Source organism: Microtus ochrogaster, unplaced genomic scaffold, assembly GCF_000317375.1.
Source record: "Microtus ochrogaster isolate Prairie Vole_2 unplaced genomic scaffold, MicOch1.0 UNK24, whole genome shotgun sequence".
NCBI lineage: Eukaryota > Metazoa > Chordata > Mammalia > Rodentia > Cricetidae > Microtus > Microtus ochrogaster.
This window is the reverse complement of record NW_004949122.1, coordinates 1,416,962-1,435,607: the sequence shown is the minus strand read 5'-3', so window position 1 is coordinate 1,435,607 and position 18,646 is coordinate 1,416,962. Positions and strand designations below refer to the sequence as shown.

At 39.9% G+C, this 18,646-nt stretch overlaps 1 protein-coding gene across 4 annotated transcripts in view; it reads left to right on the top strand.

Annotated features, from left to right (window-relative positions):
• Positions 1–18,646, top strand: part of Ryk (receptor-like tyrosine kinase) — an 82,433-nt gene that overhangs the window by 51,610 nt on the left and 12,177 nt on the right. For 2 of the 4 annotated variants that reach the window (XM_005367783.3, XM_026789598.1), the window contains exons 8-13: positions 2,217–2,342; positions 4,647–4,733; positions 7,907–7,976; positions 14,909–15,041; positions 16,200–16,309; positions 16,464–16,623. In XM_005367783.3, the coding sequence (XP_005367840.1) occupies positions 2,217–2,342; positions 4,647–4,733; positions 7,907–7,976; positions 14,909–15,041; positions 16,200–16,309; positions 16,464–16,623 (686 nt within the window). Of the gene's footprint in view, positions 1–2,207; positions 2,343–4,646; positions 4,734–7,906; positions 7,977–14,908; positions 15,042–16,199; positions 16,310–16,463; positions 16,624–18,646 lie in introns of all 4 variants that reach the window. The other 2 variants (XM_013354024.2, XM_026789597.1) reach the window with 1 other exon arrangement.

Below are 18,646 nucleotides of genomic sequence, written 5' to 3'. Positions count from 1 at the left end.
TAGTTAAGGGAGCCACCTTAGGGTTGGCAAGAGACTTGAACCTAGAGTGGCTCCCAGGAGCCCAAGGCGATGTCCCCAGTTAGTTCCTTGGGCACTTAAAACTTTTTAACCTTTACTTTTATTTTATATGTATGAGTGTTTTGCCTGTATGTGTATATGTGACCATGGGCATGAAGTGCCTGCAGAGATCAAAAGAGGACCAGTTTCTGCCATGTAGGTGCTGGGAATTTAACCTCTTCCTCTCCAGCCACCATAAAACACTGTTTAAAAAGCTCAGTAGATGAAAGAAAAAAGAAATAAAAAGCAAAAAAGAAGGAAATTCTTAGAGAGAAAAAAGAGCTCAATAGAAATGCATTTGTTTTATAACTAAAAAAGGAAGGCCTGACATGGTGGTGCACATTTTAAATCCTAGCACTCAGGAGGCAGAGGCAGGTGTATCTCTGTAAAGTTCAGGCCATCCAGCTCTACATAGTTCCACACCAGCCAGGAATACCAGCTCTACATAGTGAGATCCTCACTATTTTCAAAAGAAAATAGTAGGCCGGGCGGTGGTGACGCACGCCTTTAATCCCAGCACTCGGGAGGCAGAGGCAGGCGGATCTCTGTGAGTTCGAGACCAGCCTGGTCTACAAGAGCTAGTTCCAGGACAGGCTCCAAAACCACAGAGAAACCCTGTCTCGAAAAACCAAAAAAAAAAAAAAAAAAAAAAGTAGCTAATAACAAAAAAGGAATGGGGCATAGTGGTTCATATCCCTATACTTGGGAAGCTGAGGCAGATGATGAGTTCTAGTGAGACCTTGTCTCCAAAAGAAAAGAAAAGAAAAGAAAAGAAAAGAAAAGAAAAGAAAAGAGGGCAGAAAAAAAAACCCCAAAACTTCAGATATATTGGCCAAGAAGTTTTCAAGGCAACATAATAGAACATAGCACAGATCCAAGACACTCAGAGAACTTCAGGTAGAATTAAACATGTGAAAATGGCTTATCACTGGGTCAGGCTTTGCCAGGCTACAAGTGTTAGGAAATTTTTTAGTTCCTTCATATAGTCCTTTGGCAGCCACTGATGCTCATCACGCTCCATCTATTTATTTATTTATTTTAAAGATTTATTTATTTATTATGTATACAACATTCCTTCCATGTATGCTTGCATGCCAGAAGAGGGCACCAGATCTCATTATAGATGGCTGTGAGCCACCTTGTGGTTGCTGGGAATTGGACTCAGGACCTCTGGAAGAGCAGTCAGTGCTCTTAACCTCTGAGCCATCTCTCCAGCCCCCCATTTATTTTTTAAAAAATTAAGATGTAATCGCATGGTTTCCTCCTTTCCCGTCCTCTAGCCTTGCCCATCCCTCCTCCCTGCGTTCTTTTTGTTATCTATCAAAGGTAGTAAGTCATTAGAAATGCCATTTCAGTTTCTGTTGGCCCACAGTGGTTCTTCCTTTTATCCTAATTATTTTCTTGTCATGAGAACTTTAATTTATGGCTGTAAATTCTGTTTTTGTTGTCATTGTATTGAGAATGGGTGGAAATTAAATGAACTTAAATTTGAACCCCGGGCTAGGCTGTGGGAGTACAAACGCAAGTGATCGAATTGATGATGTATGTTATTAAATGATGCCTTTTCAGATATCTCTTCCTTTGAGAAGATCTTTTGTTACATGATTATATTGAAAATCATTTGGAAGGAAAACTACACAAGAGGGATTAAAGTCTGTAAATCAGAGGATGTCGTTTGTCTTAAAGGCATTCAAGTAGTCATTATGTTTTTAGCTTTTCTTTCTTTCACTGTATTTAGACATTTGGGGGTAGTATTGTGGTGGGTGGCAATGTTTTCCTTAATATTTTTTAATTTATTTTTATTTCGTGTGCTTTGATTTTTTTTTTTTCTCTTCTTGCATGTATGTCTGTGTGAGGGTGTCTGATCCCTTGGACCTGGAGTTAAAAAGTTGTAAGCTGCCTTGTGGGGATTGAGCCTGAGTCCTCTGGAAGAACAGACAATTCTCTTAACCACTGAGCTATCTCTTCAGTTCCTTTTTTTAAAACATCTTATGTGTCCTTCATAAGTAGCTTTCCTGGTTTGTGTGTACATTGCTTGCTTTTATGTTGTTGCATTATTCATTGCTGTGCCTTCAGTCCTGAGATCATAAATAACTAGCCGACTCCAGTGCCACAGTAGGGTATTTATATTGCTTGGTCTGGCTTTGTTGGCTCCTCAGGTTATCCTACCTTGAGGATAGAGAAGAACGACTTGCGGAGTGTCACCCTTTTGGAGGCCAAAGCCAAGGTGAAGGACATAGCAATATCCAGGGAACGGATAACACTGAAAGATGTACTTCAAGAAGGTACTTATTTTCTCTAAATTTTCAGATTTGTTTAAAAAAAAAAAAGATTTCATATTCCTTTTCTTTAGACTTCACTCGGTTCGCCCTAACAGCTTTGATGAGCATCTTGATTTTGAAGTCTGATAAAACACAGACTAGCATTTGTTATCTATAGGTGTATGTTTTATTATTTATTCTTTTTTAAAGTGATCAGTTCCCAGCAGGTGTGTTTGAAATATTTGGTTCAATTTTTTTATTCTCATGGGTTGTGGGTGATCAAGTGGATGAATGGGTTAGACTCCGATTCCAGCCCCTGTGTGACCATAGAGAAACCACACAGCATCTTAGAGTTATCGGTCCACATGCAGTACCTCAGACCACACCCTAATGGGCTGGCATGCAAAAAGCTATTGGCTGAATGAATTTCCACAACAGCAGAATTAACAGCAAAGTGGTCTTGATCACTCTTAGACTAGCTGAGAGCTGAGATGAAAGGACACACGTGAAAGAGTTAACAGAGTTTGCATTTGGCATATTCAGTACTCTTTCCACCTCATCTCGCAGGTCCTTGCTTTCTGCTTTGAGTTTTAGGGTCTTGATTAAGGAGATGGTGAAAGAGGAGGAGAGAAATTAACAATAAAATAACTGCCCTGAACTTTTCATGTTGTTAGGTGGCAGATAACTTGTTTCCTCTGCCGCCGTTTGCTGTGGAATGTTTTTGGTCATATGAATCCATTCTGTTTGCTGGGACCCCTGGAAGCTAGCCTCAGCTAAGTGAGAAACTTAAAGTCCCTTAAAGGAAATGGCCCTCAGTGGAAGCAGGTGTCACCCCTCCCTTTCCAGTGTGTGAGTGCTGCTGCTGCTGCAGCTGTCCATTTTCTAAGAATAACTGGCTTTCAGAGCTGTCTGCAGTCTGAAGAGCATTTCCTATAGAATTAATGGTTTTGTTTACAGTTTTCTGGGATCCCAAACAGAATGGAGCAAGGTTACTTGCTCATAATTTGAGGGAATTTGGAATCAAGTGTTTTTCTTGATGTCTTTGGAACCGTAATAGTTGTGTTTTCTTTTTTTTTTTTTTATTAGAACTTTTGCTTTCAGGAAAGAAAACATGGCTGGCTAAAATTTTGTAAATTGGTCAGGTTCACTGGAACTCTGATAAATACAAACCAAACGATAGTTTATGGGCCACTTTTCATCTGTCAGATTAGACATAATTAAAGAGATGTCTAGATAACCCAGACAGGGTATGAGTGAATAAACTGTTATGCACCATGACCTGTAGTCAGGTGATCTGTGTGCAGATGTGCTTTTAGTATGGGTTCGCTCGGTTAGTTAGAGGGGCTGGGCATGGGAAAGAAGGAACAGCTGGTCTGTACCACTGTGTACCACGGAGGAGCTCTTTTGACAGTGCAGAGGCATGAAGGTTCTCCAATGCCTTCCTGCCTCCAGCATCCACGTTCCTTCGTCTCTGTGCCTCAGTGGGACCTTCCACACGGGCACCAGTAACTTGAGCACATACATAATGTGACAGACATTAAAGCCCGGGGTGTGTTTAATGTCCACAGCAATGTAAAGCATTTCAGGCATTTCTTTTAAATTATGGAAGGATGAACGTAAAAATGGTCTTGTGTGAAAGAATAACATGCAATTAATTTTTCATCTCATTAGAAAGCCTTTTGAATCCAGGACAGCCAGGGCTATGCAGAGAGACACTGACTCACAACCTCTCCCCAAAAAAGGAAATAAGAAAAAAAGGAGGATTAAAATTAAAATATTTTACTAATAAATCTATGTGGATTTTTATATATTTGTTTTAACCACTGCTTTATCCCCACAGAAATGTTACGATTTTTTTCTGCTGTAAGAGCTTTTTAGGAACACAGAATGACCTGAGAGTTCAGTCACCTGTCTGAGACTTAGCGGTGCAAGGCAAGGAACCTCTCGAGCCAGGGTGTGCATTCCTTGGCAATTTCTTCACTGAAGTCTGCATCAGCAGAAAGGAGAAGCCCTTTTTGTCCCTTTGCCATTGATCAGAGGCAACTGTTTGGGCTGATACCTGTAGCTATACAGGAAGCACTCCTGACTGTGTTCCTAGTTTAGTTAGGGAAGTTAAGAAAAACATTCTCATATACTTAGTTTAGATATGGGATTTCTCAAAGCAAGTTGCTTTGTAGGCACAAATGGCTTTTAGCTGCTTTGGTCCAGTTCACTCTGGAGCGAGAATAAGGACTGCCATATCCATCATGTTGGCTGACATCGCCAGAAAGCTTTGTGATGTGAGGACAGATGATCATATGGCCTCGTTAACTGTTATTTTTCTTTTAGGTACTTTTGGGCGTATTTTCCATGGGATTTTAGTAGACGAAAAAGATCCAAATAAAGAAAAGCAAACATTTGTAAAAACAGTTAAAGGTAGGGTTTTCTTACTTGCTGTTTTCATAGTAGTTTGCGTGTAGGCGGCTCAAGTTAGTAAAGCTTTGTCTCTGCCTCTGTGTGCCAGACCTTTGGAATTAGCGTAACTCAGAGGCTCGCTTTTCTCCTCAGGTAGAGAAAATAGTTTCCTAACTTACTAAACATTAGATACGATTTTAACTGTAGTTAAATTTGCATGTTCTTAGCTTGACTGTTGCTGTATCTAATTTTGGGTTTGTCCTGTAAAAACTTTTTCATACCATCCTTTATCCCACCTAAGAAAATATTACCATTATTTTTCAACACAGACATTACAAAGAAAACAGTTAAATGTCTTCAGATCCCCAGTACCTTAGATATACGCAGTTTATCTTTCATTTCCTCTCCATCTTGTTCTGTTATATGCCGTATAGTATCCTAGGGAATGCCTGCATGACACAGTCCCTGCCCCCATTGCCACTTCCTAACCCCACCCCTGTGGGTGAGCAGGTGTACATATATGCTGAGACCAGGGGTCAACCTTAGGTTTCTTTAATCAAGTGCTATACACCTTGGTTTTCTTGCTTTCTTTTCTAAATATTTTATTTTATGTATATGAGTATTTTGCCTGCAGGTGTGTGTTTTTACCACATGGGTACCCCAGACCCCAAGGAGTATGTTGGATCCCCTGGAACAGATGGTGTGAGCTACCATGCAGGTGCTGGGAATTGAACCCAGGTCCTCTGGAAAAGCTGCCAGAACTTTTTGTCTCTCTAGCCCAGTCCACCTTGTTTTGGGGACAGGTGTCTCTCTGTGACCCAGGCTTTCCAGTTAGGCTGGGCAGACTGGCTAACGAGCTCCAGGGATCCACATGGACATGCCACATGCTGGTTTTTTACATCACCATCACCATCAACCTTGTGCCCCGTGCTTGAAGCAGGTGCTTCACAGACCAAGCCTTCTCCCCAACCAATAAGTCTAATTTCTGAAAAAGAAATTAAGCACTTTGCAGAGATTGAGGGGAATTTACTTAAACTCATTTTTTTTGAGATTTACAAAGTTAAACGATAATAACTTTCTAAATTTACTTAAAGGCATACATTGGAAGGATGGAAGACTTATGTATATTATTTTTAAAAATTTGGGTTTTACTAGTCTAATTAAAACGCTTAGAATTTATTGCCTGTAATTTAGAAAAATTGCCCAGTTAATAATTAAATAATTAAAACCCTTCACACTCCCCTTACCTTTTATAAATAAATGGTTTAAGTTGCTATTTTATTTAGTTTTTGTTTACCAACTCCCCTTAGGTCCCAAAACATCTAATATTTTGTTAGAGTGTAGTGGGCTTTCTGACTAGTTTTGAAGGATGGCATCCATGACTCTTTTTATATTTTATTCTTTATAAATATGAGGTTTGAGACACAAGTTTAGTAAAAGAAACTGCTTTTTGTTTTCTTATTTTTTTAAAGGACATATTTTATTTTAATGCTGATATTTTTTGGATTTATAAACACTCAATGGATCATAATGAGTCCTGAATTAACAAAAGAGTTTTCCACACAGAATTGGTTTGATTTAGGGTTGAAAAGGAAATAATAATGATAAGAAAACACAGTACGGATTCTGCAACTCTGCGATAAGCTTGCTCTTCTGAGCCAGAGCTGTTGTCATGGCTAGACCTCCCTCTCCTGTGCTCTCCCTAATTGGAGGGAAACGGGAGGACACAGTGGGTCCTCAGCCTCCAGTCAGGGCTGGTGTTGGGCTGAGGGAAGCACAGCGGGGCACGCCCCACACTGAGTTTATCCTTTAGCCTGGTGATTTTTGGTTAACAGTGTGTGTTGTGTACTACCAGCAGACTTCCCACAGGGTCGTGTGCTTTATTTCGTCTTATCACATGCTGGATAAATAGTAGTTTACAAAGAATAAATTCTGGGTTTTTGGGTTTCGTTTTAGAGAACACATATTTTTTTAAAAATATTTATTTATTTATTTATTTATTTATTTATTTATTTATTTATTATATATACAATAGTCTGTCTGCATGTATGTCTGCAGGCCAGAAGAGGGCACCAGACCTCATTACAGATGGTTGTGAGCCACCATGTGGTTGCTGGAAATTGAACTCAGGACCTTTGGAAGAGCAGGCAATGCTCTTAACCACTGAGCCATCTCTCCAGTCTGAGAACACATATTTTTTATGGGAAAAAAATTGCTTTTTTTTTTTAAGTTTAAGAATTGTATACAGAGAGCTAATGGATATCCAGTGTCGCTTTCCAAAGATTGAGTCTGATGTGTCACCTGGACCAAAGCCACAAATAGAGTTAGTACAGCATGCCTGTCGTCATAGTGTCTAAGAGGCTGAAGCAGGAGGATCAAGAGTTGGAGGCCACCCTAGGCTTCATTGTAGGAGACTTTTTAAGTTCAGAAAGTTGAAACAGTACAGAGAGGTGCAAAATCTAAGTTATCTCATCCCAGGGAACCAGCATAAGAGTTTATGACTCTCTGAGTCAGGGAAAAACATGCTCCTGGGTATTTTTTTTCCCAAGATTTTGTTTTTAGTGATCACACAGACCTTTGCACTTTGCTTCTGAAATTTAATGTATGTTTAAATTAATGACTTCCACTGTCGGTGCATGCAGACCTATCTCTGTACACTCCAGGGAGCCCATGTGGCTCTTGATGGGTCTGCATTTGGTGATGATGCAGTGCAAATAAATGTATTCTCATGTTTGTTAGTGTGGCTTCTCCCACCCACCTCCACAAGCCTGCCATTAGTCTGTCTCCATACATTCTTGCCCAAATCAGCAGGCAACTGGTCTGATGGGAAGTGGCCTCTCCTAGTTCAGTCTGGTTATCTTCATTTAGTAGTGGGACCCAGAGTCTTTTTATAATCTTGCTGGGCTCCATCTGTGCTTCAGTATTTCCCTAGTAGTTGTGTGGCATCTGTGTCTTGTGTATTTTCCTAATCTACTGCTGTCTCTTCTTCTTGGCTTATGGAACCTTACTTAGTTTCTGTCATCAGTGGAGTTTTTGAGAAAGCTGACCTATTCAGCAATGGTACTTTAGGCTGTATCTCTTGATTTACTCATAACTTATAATGAAAATTTACTTTGGAGTAAAAGATATTTGCTAATAAAATGTTAGTGTCCTGAATACAGTGTCATTTAAGGCTATGTCTCTTCTTTATACAGATCAAGCGTCTGAAGTTCAGGTGACGATGATGCTGACTGAGAGTTGTAAGCTTCGTGGTCTCCATCACAGGTGAGAGCAAAGGCCATACCTCAGCTTCAAGCACAGCTCATTTCCTTTTATTATTTAAGAACGTTATGTCTGCTTCTGAATTGAAAACTTTTGCAATAGCTTGGTTTTTGGTTTTTGCCTTTTTTTTTTCTGACTATGATGGTAAATGCATGTTCATAAAATATTATTTGAAAATAGTAAAGCACAAAGAAGATAGAGGACAGTATGTAAGCCACATAAATAATAAATGGATACAACTAAGCTTTATGAAATAGTCTGTGTGTATTTATGCACTTGTCTCCCCTTAAAAATATGACAAAGTGATGCATACATTAAAGTTAATTGCAATGAAAATTTCAAATGTATAGAACACCATTGACAAAAGTACTTCAAGTACTCTTAGATATAGTGAGGCTGATGGTCTGTCATGTTTGCTGAGTGTGCACTCTGTGTGTGTGTGTGTGTGTGTGTGTGTGTGTCCGTGTCTGTGTGTGTCTGTGGTAGAGGTCTATATATCTAGAAACAGCATCTATGTATTTGTCTGTAGAGATATTTTATAATATATTAGATATCTCAACTTGTTAGTGTGTTTCCAGTATACATTTAAAAAGGATAGTGTTATCTTTAATAAAATTAATGCATTTCTTATTCTAATAAAAAACTTTCTATGTTTTCATGTTGGTAACTATAAATCCCTGTCTCATTTTAAAAGGCTACTTAGTGGTTTACGGAATGGCTATACCACATTTTATTTAATTCATCTCTTACATATGCTCTTAGAATTGTAGTATGATTTCACAAAAGGTACTTTAGGGAGAATTTTAGATCAAGAATCAGTAGGGACAGCAGCATCAATAGCATGGCAAAGTTGTTGTTGTTTTTTGTTTTTTGTTTGTTTTTGTTTTTGAAGAGGGTTTCTATACAGCCCTGACTGTCCCGGGACTTGCTTTGTAGACCAAGCTGTCATCAAACTTACCAAGACCTGCCTGCCTCCTCTGCTTTCTAAGTGCTGGGATTAAAGACATGTGCCACCAAGCTCAGCTGGCAAAGCACCGATTAGAGATCTCAGAGGTGGTGTACATCTATTACCCGGAGTTCTTGGGGTACAGACAAGTACATATCTGGAGCTCATTGACCAGCCTAGCCGAATCAGTGTGCTCCAGGTCAGTGAGAGACCATGATGGAGAGCAGCTAAGGAAGGCGCATGATGTTGACCACTGACCTCTACGCACATGCTCAAACATGTACATATACATGTACATGCACCACACACAAATACTGTGTAGACTCACCTTAGTTTGTATGACTAATGAGAATTTCATATGTCCAGAAAATGAACCATGATTCTACATGTTGAAAGGGTCTATGGACTTCTGGGAATAGGAAGTGATGTATGCATCCATTTCCATTTCAGTGGACTTGAGCGGTTACTTGAGCTCTGATTAAAAAAATAAGAAACTCAGAACTTTCTTCTTTTCATTTTGTTTTTACTTTGGCTTTTGAGGGCCTAAGAAGATAATAGCCACATAAAAATAAAATTGGTAATGAAAATGAGACAGACTTTTGGCATTGTGTTAGCAGAAAAGAAAACAAGCCAAGAGCAGAAGACAACTGTTTGGGCTGTGATTAATTCATAATTAATTCTGGGCTGGAGAGACGGCTTAGAGGTTAAGAGCATTGAGTGCTCTTCAAGAGGTCCTAAGTTCAATTCCCAGCAACCACATGGCGGCTCACAACCGTCTATAATGAGATCTGATGCCTTCTTCTGGTGTGCAAGCATACATGCAGACAGAACACTATATACATAACAAATAAGTAAATCTTTTTTTTTTTTAATAAAAAAAGCAATTTAATTCTTAGCTTCTGGTTAGTAGAAATAAAGGCAACCTTAAAGTCCAGTAAATCTTAGTAACAGATAGAAAAGAAAAAAAAAATACTTTGTTTAGGGTGGGAATTTAAAAAGTTTTTTGGTTTCAGATTCTAAGACAGATGTCACATTTGGTTTATTATATAATGTAGATATTGACTGATATAAAAGTAAATGCTCATTTTTAAAATTTTCACTGAAGAAAAAAAATAGGCTTTGGAAAAAAGTTGAATTCAGTATTGTGGAATAGTAGTGTGCCATGAAAGAGTTGAGTCCACGACTCAAGAATGTTGCCTTTCATTGGCCAGGTTCAGCCCCAGGAGCTGAAGTCCTCACTTGTGGGGAACAGATGGACAGTCCCCTCTCCCCTTTTAGGTTATATGTGCTTTTCAGAAAGTTTTATTTGTTAAACAAAATAAAACAATAACACAAACGAACAACCCTCAAAAGTGTTTTTGTTTCCTCGGGACATTTGGACTGTCCTTTCTGACAATGCTATGAGTCTTGATTGACACGTGGAGGGTGCGCCAGCTGTGTTTCCCACAAGTCTACTGTACTAGGACTTCTCCTAGCCAGTTCTCTGCCCAGTGAAATGTGCACCCACCAGCACAGAAGCATGTGGCAGGGATAAATTCAGGCAAAGGCAGGTTTTCCTTAAAAAGTTGTTTTAGTCTTGTCGGGCGATGGTGGCGCACGCCTTTAATCCCAGCACTCGGGAGGCAGAGGCAGGTGGATCTCTGTGAGTTCGAGACCAGCCTGGTCTACAGAGCAAGTTCCAGGACAGGCTCCAAAGCTACAGAGAAACCCTGTCTCGAAAAAGCAAAAAAAAAAAAAAAGTTGTTTTAGATCCACTGTAGCCCTAAGCATTCTTTGGTTAAGTAACCCCAAGCAGGCATCTTCAGCATTCCTTCATGGAGCGGTGGACTGCATGGTGTCTCAGGATCCCACCATGATAGATTAACAGTCCAATGACACCCCACAGAATGGAGCTGAGTGATATTGACGTGAAACATTTGATACTGGATGAGAGGGAGACTTGTAGGCAGGTTATAGCTTGGTCAGAGCTTGTTGTCGTCTTGTGTGAGAAGTGACATCAGGGCTCCAGTTGTAGGGATAAAATTATTTGTGTACAGCATGGCCTGTAGCACTTCATCTCACCACACTTTGTTCTTAGACAGGCATTCATGGCTGTGTGTTCGCTCTCTTTGATTTAAAGGTTCATTATCTTCCCGTTTTGGTGCTAGACTTAGAATAAAAATGAAATAGTAATCTTAGATCAATACTATAGAATTTTTTTGTGCAGACTCAGTATGTTTGGCAAGAAATGTTACCTGTTTGCAGATTTCACTGTTTGAACTGGTTGTGGTGCATAATTCAGAAAGTTTGCTTTCTGTTTTAATGTTCTGTGATGAAGGGTAGAGAGGCACTGATGCATTTTAAAGCATCTTGAAATTTTTGGTTTTTATTTTTCCACTGGAACTTGTAAGCATAAGTTTTTATCATAAGTAAATACTCATATAAATTAAAAATAATCTGCTTCCCTTACTTCATGTCAGAGAATCCCTAAGCCATTTCTTGTGGCTTGCAATCCCCATTGGCCAGAATGCCTGATGATGACACTTGTTAGTGCTGAATGACACAGCTTTAAGGCTGCAAGTGGGGAAGTTGTTCCCAGCCCCACAACCCCACCTTCCCTCTACCTTCTCTCCACACACACCTCCTTTACACCCATCAATCCATTCTGAGATGTCGCAGACCTTTCTCTTTGTCCTGTTTTCCTTTGTAAAGTGAACAGAGCGAAGGGCTGTCATTTGTTCTTCAAAACATTTCCATAAAGCTTATTACTGCTTCCAGAGTTGTTTTCCCCCCTTTTACTTTATGTACATCAGTGTTTTGCATATATGTATGTCTGTGCACCACATGTATGCAGTACCTGAGGGGGACAGAAGAGGGCATCCGATCTCCTGAGACTGGAGGTAAAGACAGTTGTGAGCCACCATATGGGTGCTAGGAATGAAACCTGGTCCCTCTACAAGAGCAGCCAGTGTTCTTAACCACTGATTCCAGAGGATTTTTAATCCTGGGGTTATAGAATAAAAGTTTTGATTTCATTTATTGTTTTTGTTGTATCTGGACAAAATGCCATTAATTCTGCTGAACTATTTCAGTCATGAGGGACGGAGCAGAGATAATCCTTTAGGGCTAAAGAAGGGGCCAGTTCACCTGCCCATTCTGAAGTCAGGGTTTGCCTTGGCTGATTCAAAGTGAGTTGTGAGTTGTTGTGTGCATGGTGGTTGCTAGGGGTGCGTGTGGTTCTGCAGTTCTTCCTGGGTTCTCCTTTTTTAACTGGGAGGAAATGTCCAGCAGCCCAGGGGAGATTATAGAGTGTGGAATTATACCAGACTAGCTCAAGAATCACTGTAATATTTTAATAGTTGAAAAGGGGAAACTCACACTACAAGAATGGGAGGTCCAGCATGTCCTATATGTCCGGTGGGCACTGCACCGTGAGAGCGGGCACCTGCGCGCACCTACGTCCCCAGGTTTTTCTACCTGGGCTCTAGGTGGCCACACCCTGACTAATTTCCCCCTTTTGTCTAAACAAGATCGATCCCAACCCAATACAACTGTATACAATAGGAATAGATACCAAATATAACATTACAAACAGTAAACAATATTAAGCAAGGAACACATGACAAAAGTTTTATTAAATATTTTATTTTAAGGAGTCTAAATAATGTATTGAAATTAAGTTTGGCTAAATCATGAGGAAGGTAACTATAATTATCTAATCTTTAACTCCATCAAAGATCTGAGAAGGGAAGCAATGTTACTTGAGTAAACAGGAAGTGCAATCGAGAAACTTTCAAATTGTGCAACAAATGACAGAGACAACTGACTACCTGGGCAGTCACCCAAAGTCTCATTTGTAATGTTGAAGCAACCAACTTTAGCTAAGGCCTGACGTAACTGACACACCATTTTTAAAGGCAAGAAACTTTTTAAAACTATCTTACCCTGTCTTGGCAGGATATGACAATCCTGTTTTATCCATTTACAGATACTCTGTATCTCTTGTCAGTGGTTGAGGTATGGGCATTTCTTTGCCCAAAGGCCAGCTCTGCCAAGAAGAAAGGCTCCAGGTGGAGTGTCTTTGGTGTTTAACATTCTCTCGGAAATAGATCGGTGTTGCCAGGAGCGAATGTGTCTCATTACCTCAGATCTCTAAATTAGATTAAAGGCCGTTTTTTACAGCTCTTTGTAGAGGTTGAAGACTATGCTGAATATAATCTCTATGTATCTAAAGAACCTGATTAGCCTAAATATAAATATGACAAACATAGATGACTATTGCATGTCCTATATGTCTGACGGACACCGCGCCAAGAGAACGTATACCTACACATCCCCAGGTTTTTCTACCTGGGCTTTATGTGGCTACACCCTAACTAAATGTGATTGGTTGAAACTATCAGTTGGTAGTTTCCTCATCATGGAATCTCATGATATCTACATTTTCTTCTCCTTATACTTGATCTTTGTCCGCAGGTTCCCTAACCTTTCTCCCTGGCCTGGCTACCAGTAGTACAAGCAGAAACCCTGGAGGGCTCAGTGCCTCTTAGAGACCGATGCCTCTTACAGTTCTGCTCAATGGGGACGTTTTTAGGACATAAAGAAAGGCAAAGTAGAAACTAACTGTAGTCTTACAAGTCAGAGATGCAACTTCTTGGTATATTTCCACAGTTTTTCCTCTGTCTTTGTGACTGTCCTATAAATGTGTGGTTTGTGTCTCACGTTCTTTAAGCTCCTCTCATGTTTTCTTAAGTTTCTTTGTGATCATTCAGCTGTAATGTGTTATTTCATTATTCTTGGGCATTTACTTTGTGACTTTTCACTATTGATAGCTTATTGAGTGATCTTGGTATTGTAGCTTTTTATGTTTGATATTTAATTCTTTATAAAACCATCCTTAGAAACAGAATTACTAAGAAATAGGATTGCTTTTAGGTCATTGTTATATGTGTTTCAAACAGGTATTAAATATTGTAATGGCACAGGACATGATACACTGAATATATAAGTTGAGTCTGTGATTACTTCTGGCTTAGTAAAGTGGAGGTGATTACTTCAGTAGTTACAATCTTGGGGAAAAAATTATTTTCATACATCAGCTGGGGTGTCATTCCACAGAGAATGGTGTGTGCGTGCGTGCATGCGTGCGTGTGTGACAAAAGGTAAAGTAGATAAGATTGTTCACCAAACACTTGTTGTATTTTGCACATAAAACTGTTTGTAGGGGGCTGGAGAGATGGCTCAGAGGTTAAGAGCACTGGCTGCTCTTCCAGAGGCCCTGAGTTCAATTCCCAGCAACCACATGGTGGCTCACAACCATCTGTACTGAGATTTGGCACCCTCCTCTGGCATGTGAGCATACATCGAGGCAGAATGTTGTATACATAATAAATAAATAAATCTTAAAAAAAAAAACTGTTTGTAGTTGGTGAAATTCACATAACAAGTTTGAAAACTAAGGCCAAGGTGCACAGACACTTCTTCCTCCCCCATCTTTCATCCGGATAGTGAATTTTACTTTTAAAAGTTGGACTCCAAATTCTATGTGACCATAAGCATTTTACTTTTGTGACAGTAAGAATTAGTTAAAAGACTTTTTGGATGACCATATTTTTATCTACAGTCTAGTGTGGGCCTTTGTATTTTTAAGTGTGATGATGAAACTAGTGGGATTGCGTCATGATGTACTCGGGCCAAACCGTTTTCAGCTGTCTGTGATTATCCTTTGGAGTGGAGACTTAGCGTGCCTAGAGTGTCTTCAGAAAATCTAGTGTAAAGGGATCCATTCCATGTTAGTAATTTTTATCCTGCAAAGAAAGCTCATATATACAGAGACTGTTCACACATGGTTCAAAGAGGAGAACATTTGTAAATAAAAGTTGTAATGATTATCTTTTTAGATGTTTTTGGGATTTTGTTTTGCTTTAGATTATCTTTATTTTAATTTAAGATAAACTCATAAAGTTTTAGATTTCATATGTATTTTTCCCAATTTCTTATTATTTTATAGAAACCTTCTTCCTATTACTCATGTGTGCATAGAAGAAGGGGAAAAGCCCATGGTGATACTGCCATACATGAACTGGGGGAATCTTAAGTTGTTTCTACGGCAGTGCAAATTAGTAGAAGCCAATAATCCACAGGTGAGAAAATTTCCCCAAATACCAATGGTTTCTGATGTCTTTTGAAGTAGATATTAATAACCACATGTGTGTTTTAAAGACTTGCAAAGAACCTCGGAGTGAATCAGGCATTATTTATAATCTGTTTATCTAGAGGAAAATAAGGGTGACTCATGGTTCCCCTTGAGCACACTTGGCCGATGCTGTGTTGCTTTGTTGACTGTATGTTCATTCCTAGTCACCTCCAATGCCCGGTGACAGCGTCTCAGTCCTTTGCAAGATAGCTTCTGAAGACGTGTGCCAGGTTTCCCTTACAGGAAAGGAAACATAACAGGTCTGTGTGACCATAGTGTGCTAACAGTGGTGATGATGAGAGGCCTGGGTTGTGGGAGGTCCTTGTGCGGTAAGGTACCATCAGTTCAGAGTTTCTGTCCTGCCACTACCCATGGCCTCTGCTGGGACATGTTATGGTAGTGGTAAGAGAGTCTGCTTGTTGTTTTGCTCTCGACTATATTTTGTGGTTTTATTAAGTTGGTTTTAAGATTTATAATAGCATACCTATTGTAGTTAATAAGGAAAGTGGACTCAGATCTGCCCTGAGTATTTGGCTTAATGTATATGATACGTTGTTTAAGCTAAAAGGATAAAGCTGTGGTTTGAATCATGTAGTTGGAGGCTCTGGCCCATGAGTATCACCAGGGGGAGAACTTCCTTCCCCAGCCTGCAGTGCTGCTGTGCATCTAGGAATGTCTCAGCAGAGAGAGCTATGGACTTGTTTAGTGGAAGGAGCCTAGGGAGTAATCTGATAAAACCTACTACTACAAAGGAAAAGAGCAGATCATTGCCGCACACCCTTTTGACATGCTGCTTCAGAGATTCCATGGTCATTGAGCAGGAGTCACTGAGAAGCTGTTCTGTAATGCTGATTTTAGAGAGATGCAGCAGATGAGATGTATCACGTAGATGAAGTCATACAGATGGCAAATCCTATTACAGAACAAGCTGTTGTAATAGATGAGCAGTACACAGTACTCCTAGAGCACACCTTGCTTGAGAAATAGGTTAAAAAAAACTCAGTTCAAAGAAGTGTTTTAGGGCTGGACTATGGACTCATGTAGTCAGATCCCAAACCACCTTTGTACTGTCAGCAAATGTCATTTTTTTTTTCTGTTATGACAGGCAATTTCCCAGCAAGACTTGGTACATATGGCTATTCAGATTGCCTGTGGAATGAGCTACCTGGCAAGAAGGGAAGTGATCCATAAAGACCTGGCTGCTAGGAACTGTGTGTAGGTGCCAAGGGCTTGCTACTTTCACTAGCTGGGTAGTGCTTCCTGGATTTGAGGTTCTCTTGGGAGCCATTGTGGGACTCAGACTGTTTATGGGTAATGTTGGTCTTCTTGACACCCTGATGCCTGCCATGTTCGTGTTTTTACTTCTCAGCATCGACGACACTCTTCAAGTGAAAATCACAGACAATGCCCTTTCCAGAGACTTATTTCCCATGGACTACCACTGTCTAGGGGACAATGAGAACAGACCAGTGAGATGGATGGCTCTGGAAAGCCTGGTTAACAATGAATTCTCTAGCGCTAGTGATGTGGTAAGTACGGAGCCCAGGTGTCAACAGCATGTAGTTGTTTTGTCATTTTAAAAACTTGCTGCTAGTCCTTGGTGTTTTCCCTAGAGAGCATGTGTAGTTAGCTCCCTTTTGACCCTCTTACAACACAGAAACTGTCCTAGATCCTGGGCTGGTGCTGTGCTCTCCCTGTGGACACAAGCTGACCACTATGGCGAGCACTGGTGTCCAATGTTAGAGTAGGACACTGAGGTTCAGAGAGTTGACCAGCGCATTATCTCCCTGTCAAGTCTCAGATGACCAAGAAGCTACTAAAACACAGCAGGCATTGCTTTCTGAAAATGGTCTCTTCTCAGTTGAACAGTCTCTTGTCTGTCACCCTGACAATGCTTCAGTTACTCCGTCTCCTCATCCACATCACACATTTAGGCCCTTCTGTTTAGTGAGGCAGTTTCGGGAGCCACATGGACTCATCTGGTATAATAGTTTTCTATCTCATTGCTTAACTTTTTATTCCAGTTTAGATCATAATTGGGCCAGGCATGGTGGCACATGCCTATAATCCCAGCCCTTGAAAGGCAAAGATAGGGGGATCATGAGTTCCAGGCCCACCTAGGGTACATAGTGACTTATCTCAAGAAAGAATGAATAACTAAGCCATGTGTGGTGATGCACGCCTTTAATTCCAGCACTCAGCAGGCAGGCAGATCTCTGTGAGTTTGAGGCCAGTCTGGTCTACAAAGCAAGTTCCAGGGCAGCCAGGGCTACACAGAGAACAAAAAGAAAAGAATGAAAAACTAATGTGTTTTTCTATCTCTTGTCTGTTACATATTGTAGCTGTATATTTAGAAATTTGGTAAGAATTTTTGCTTTAAGGTTCCCTAAATCATCACTCCATAATACTACAATTCTTGTAAAATTAATTGGGATTTGATCTAATGTTTCAGCATTGAAGAACTGGGCCTACTGTGTTTTGTATACCAGTATATTTTATTTACTATTCAGAGTTACCTTTTTAACTCTGAATTTTAGTTTGTATGCGTTACAAATTTCTATTTTAATAGTGTATTACTGACACCAGTTTTACTAGTTTATTATTTACATTGATTGATTAGTGTAAACTCTGTCATATACTCAGTGTATTAATTTTTGCTGGCTGCTATAACAAATTACTACAACCTCAGTAATTTAAAACAGTAGATTTATTCTCTCATGGACGGTTCTAAAGGCTGAATTAAAGATGTTGGCAGGGCCGTGATCTTTCCAGAGACATCTGGTGGCTGGTGGCAGTGCTTGGTTTGTGGCTCCATCTGTGTTGTACACTCATAGATTAGATGCGTTTCAGAACTCTGCTCCTCTCTGACAAGACTTTGGTAACTGCATTCATCCCTGCACAGTCCAGAATAAGCTCCTTTCAAGGTCTCAGTCACATTGTTTTCCAGAAAGGGATTTAGGGGTTAGGAAATGAATCTTTAGGGCTATCATTCAGTTCACTGTTCTCCATAATTGAAATGATCTGATTTCCTTTTTGAAAAACAACTCCAATTTACAATCTTTGGAAACAGAATGATTTGATAAAGAGAGAAAAACCTCTCATTAATTATGATTTGATTTCTTTCTCCTCTTTCATAAACTGGATGCTGTTTGATGTATTTCTCCTTTTATGTGCTATGTATTGTAAAATTTGTTCACTTGATGTGAATGAATAATTTACTGAGTTCTTAAAAACTTATCCTGTTAATTAAGGTTTTCAATATATATAGTCAAAGTCATCTCTTACTTATTTTTAAATTAACTATTCTCGAAAAACAAAAACCCAACCCTAAGCCTGGGATAAAACCGGCCTAGCTGAACATAGTGGACAATGAGGACTACTGAGAACTCAAGAACAATGGCAATGGGTTTTTGGTCCTACTGCACGTACTGACTTTGTGGGAGCCTAGGCAGATTGAATGCTCACCTTACTAGACCTGGATGGAGGTGGGTGGTCCTTGGACTTCCCACAGGGCAGGGAACCCTGATTGCTCTTTGGGCTGACGAGGGAGGG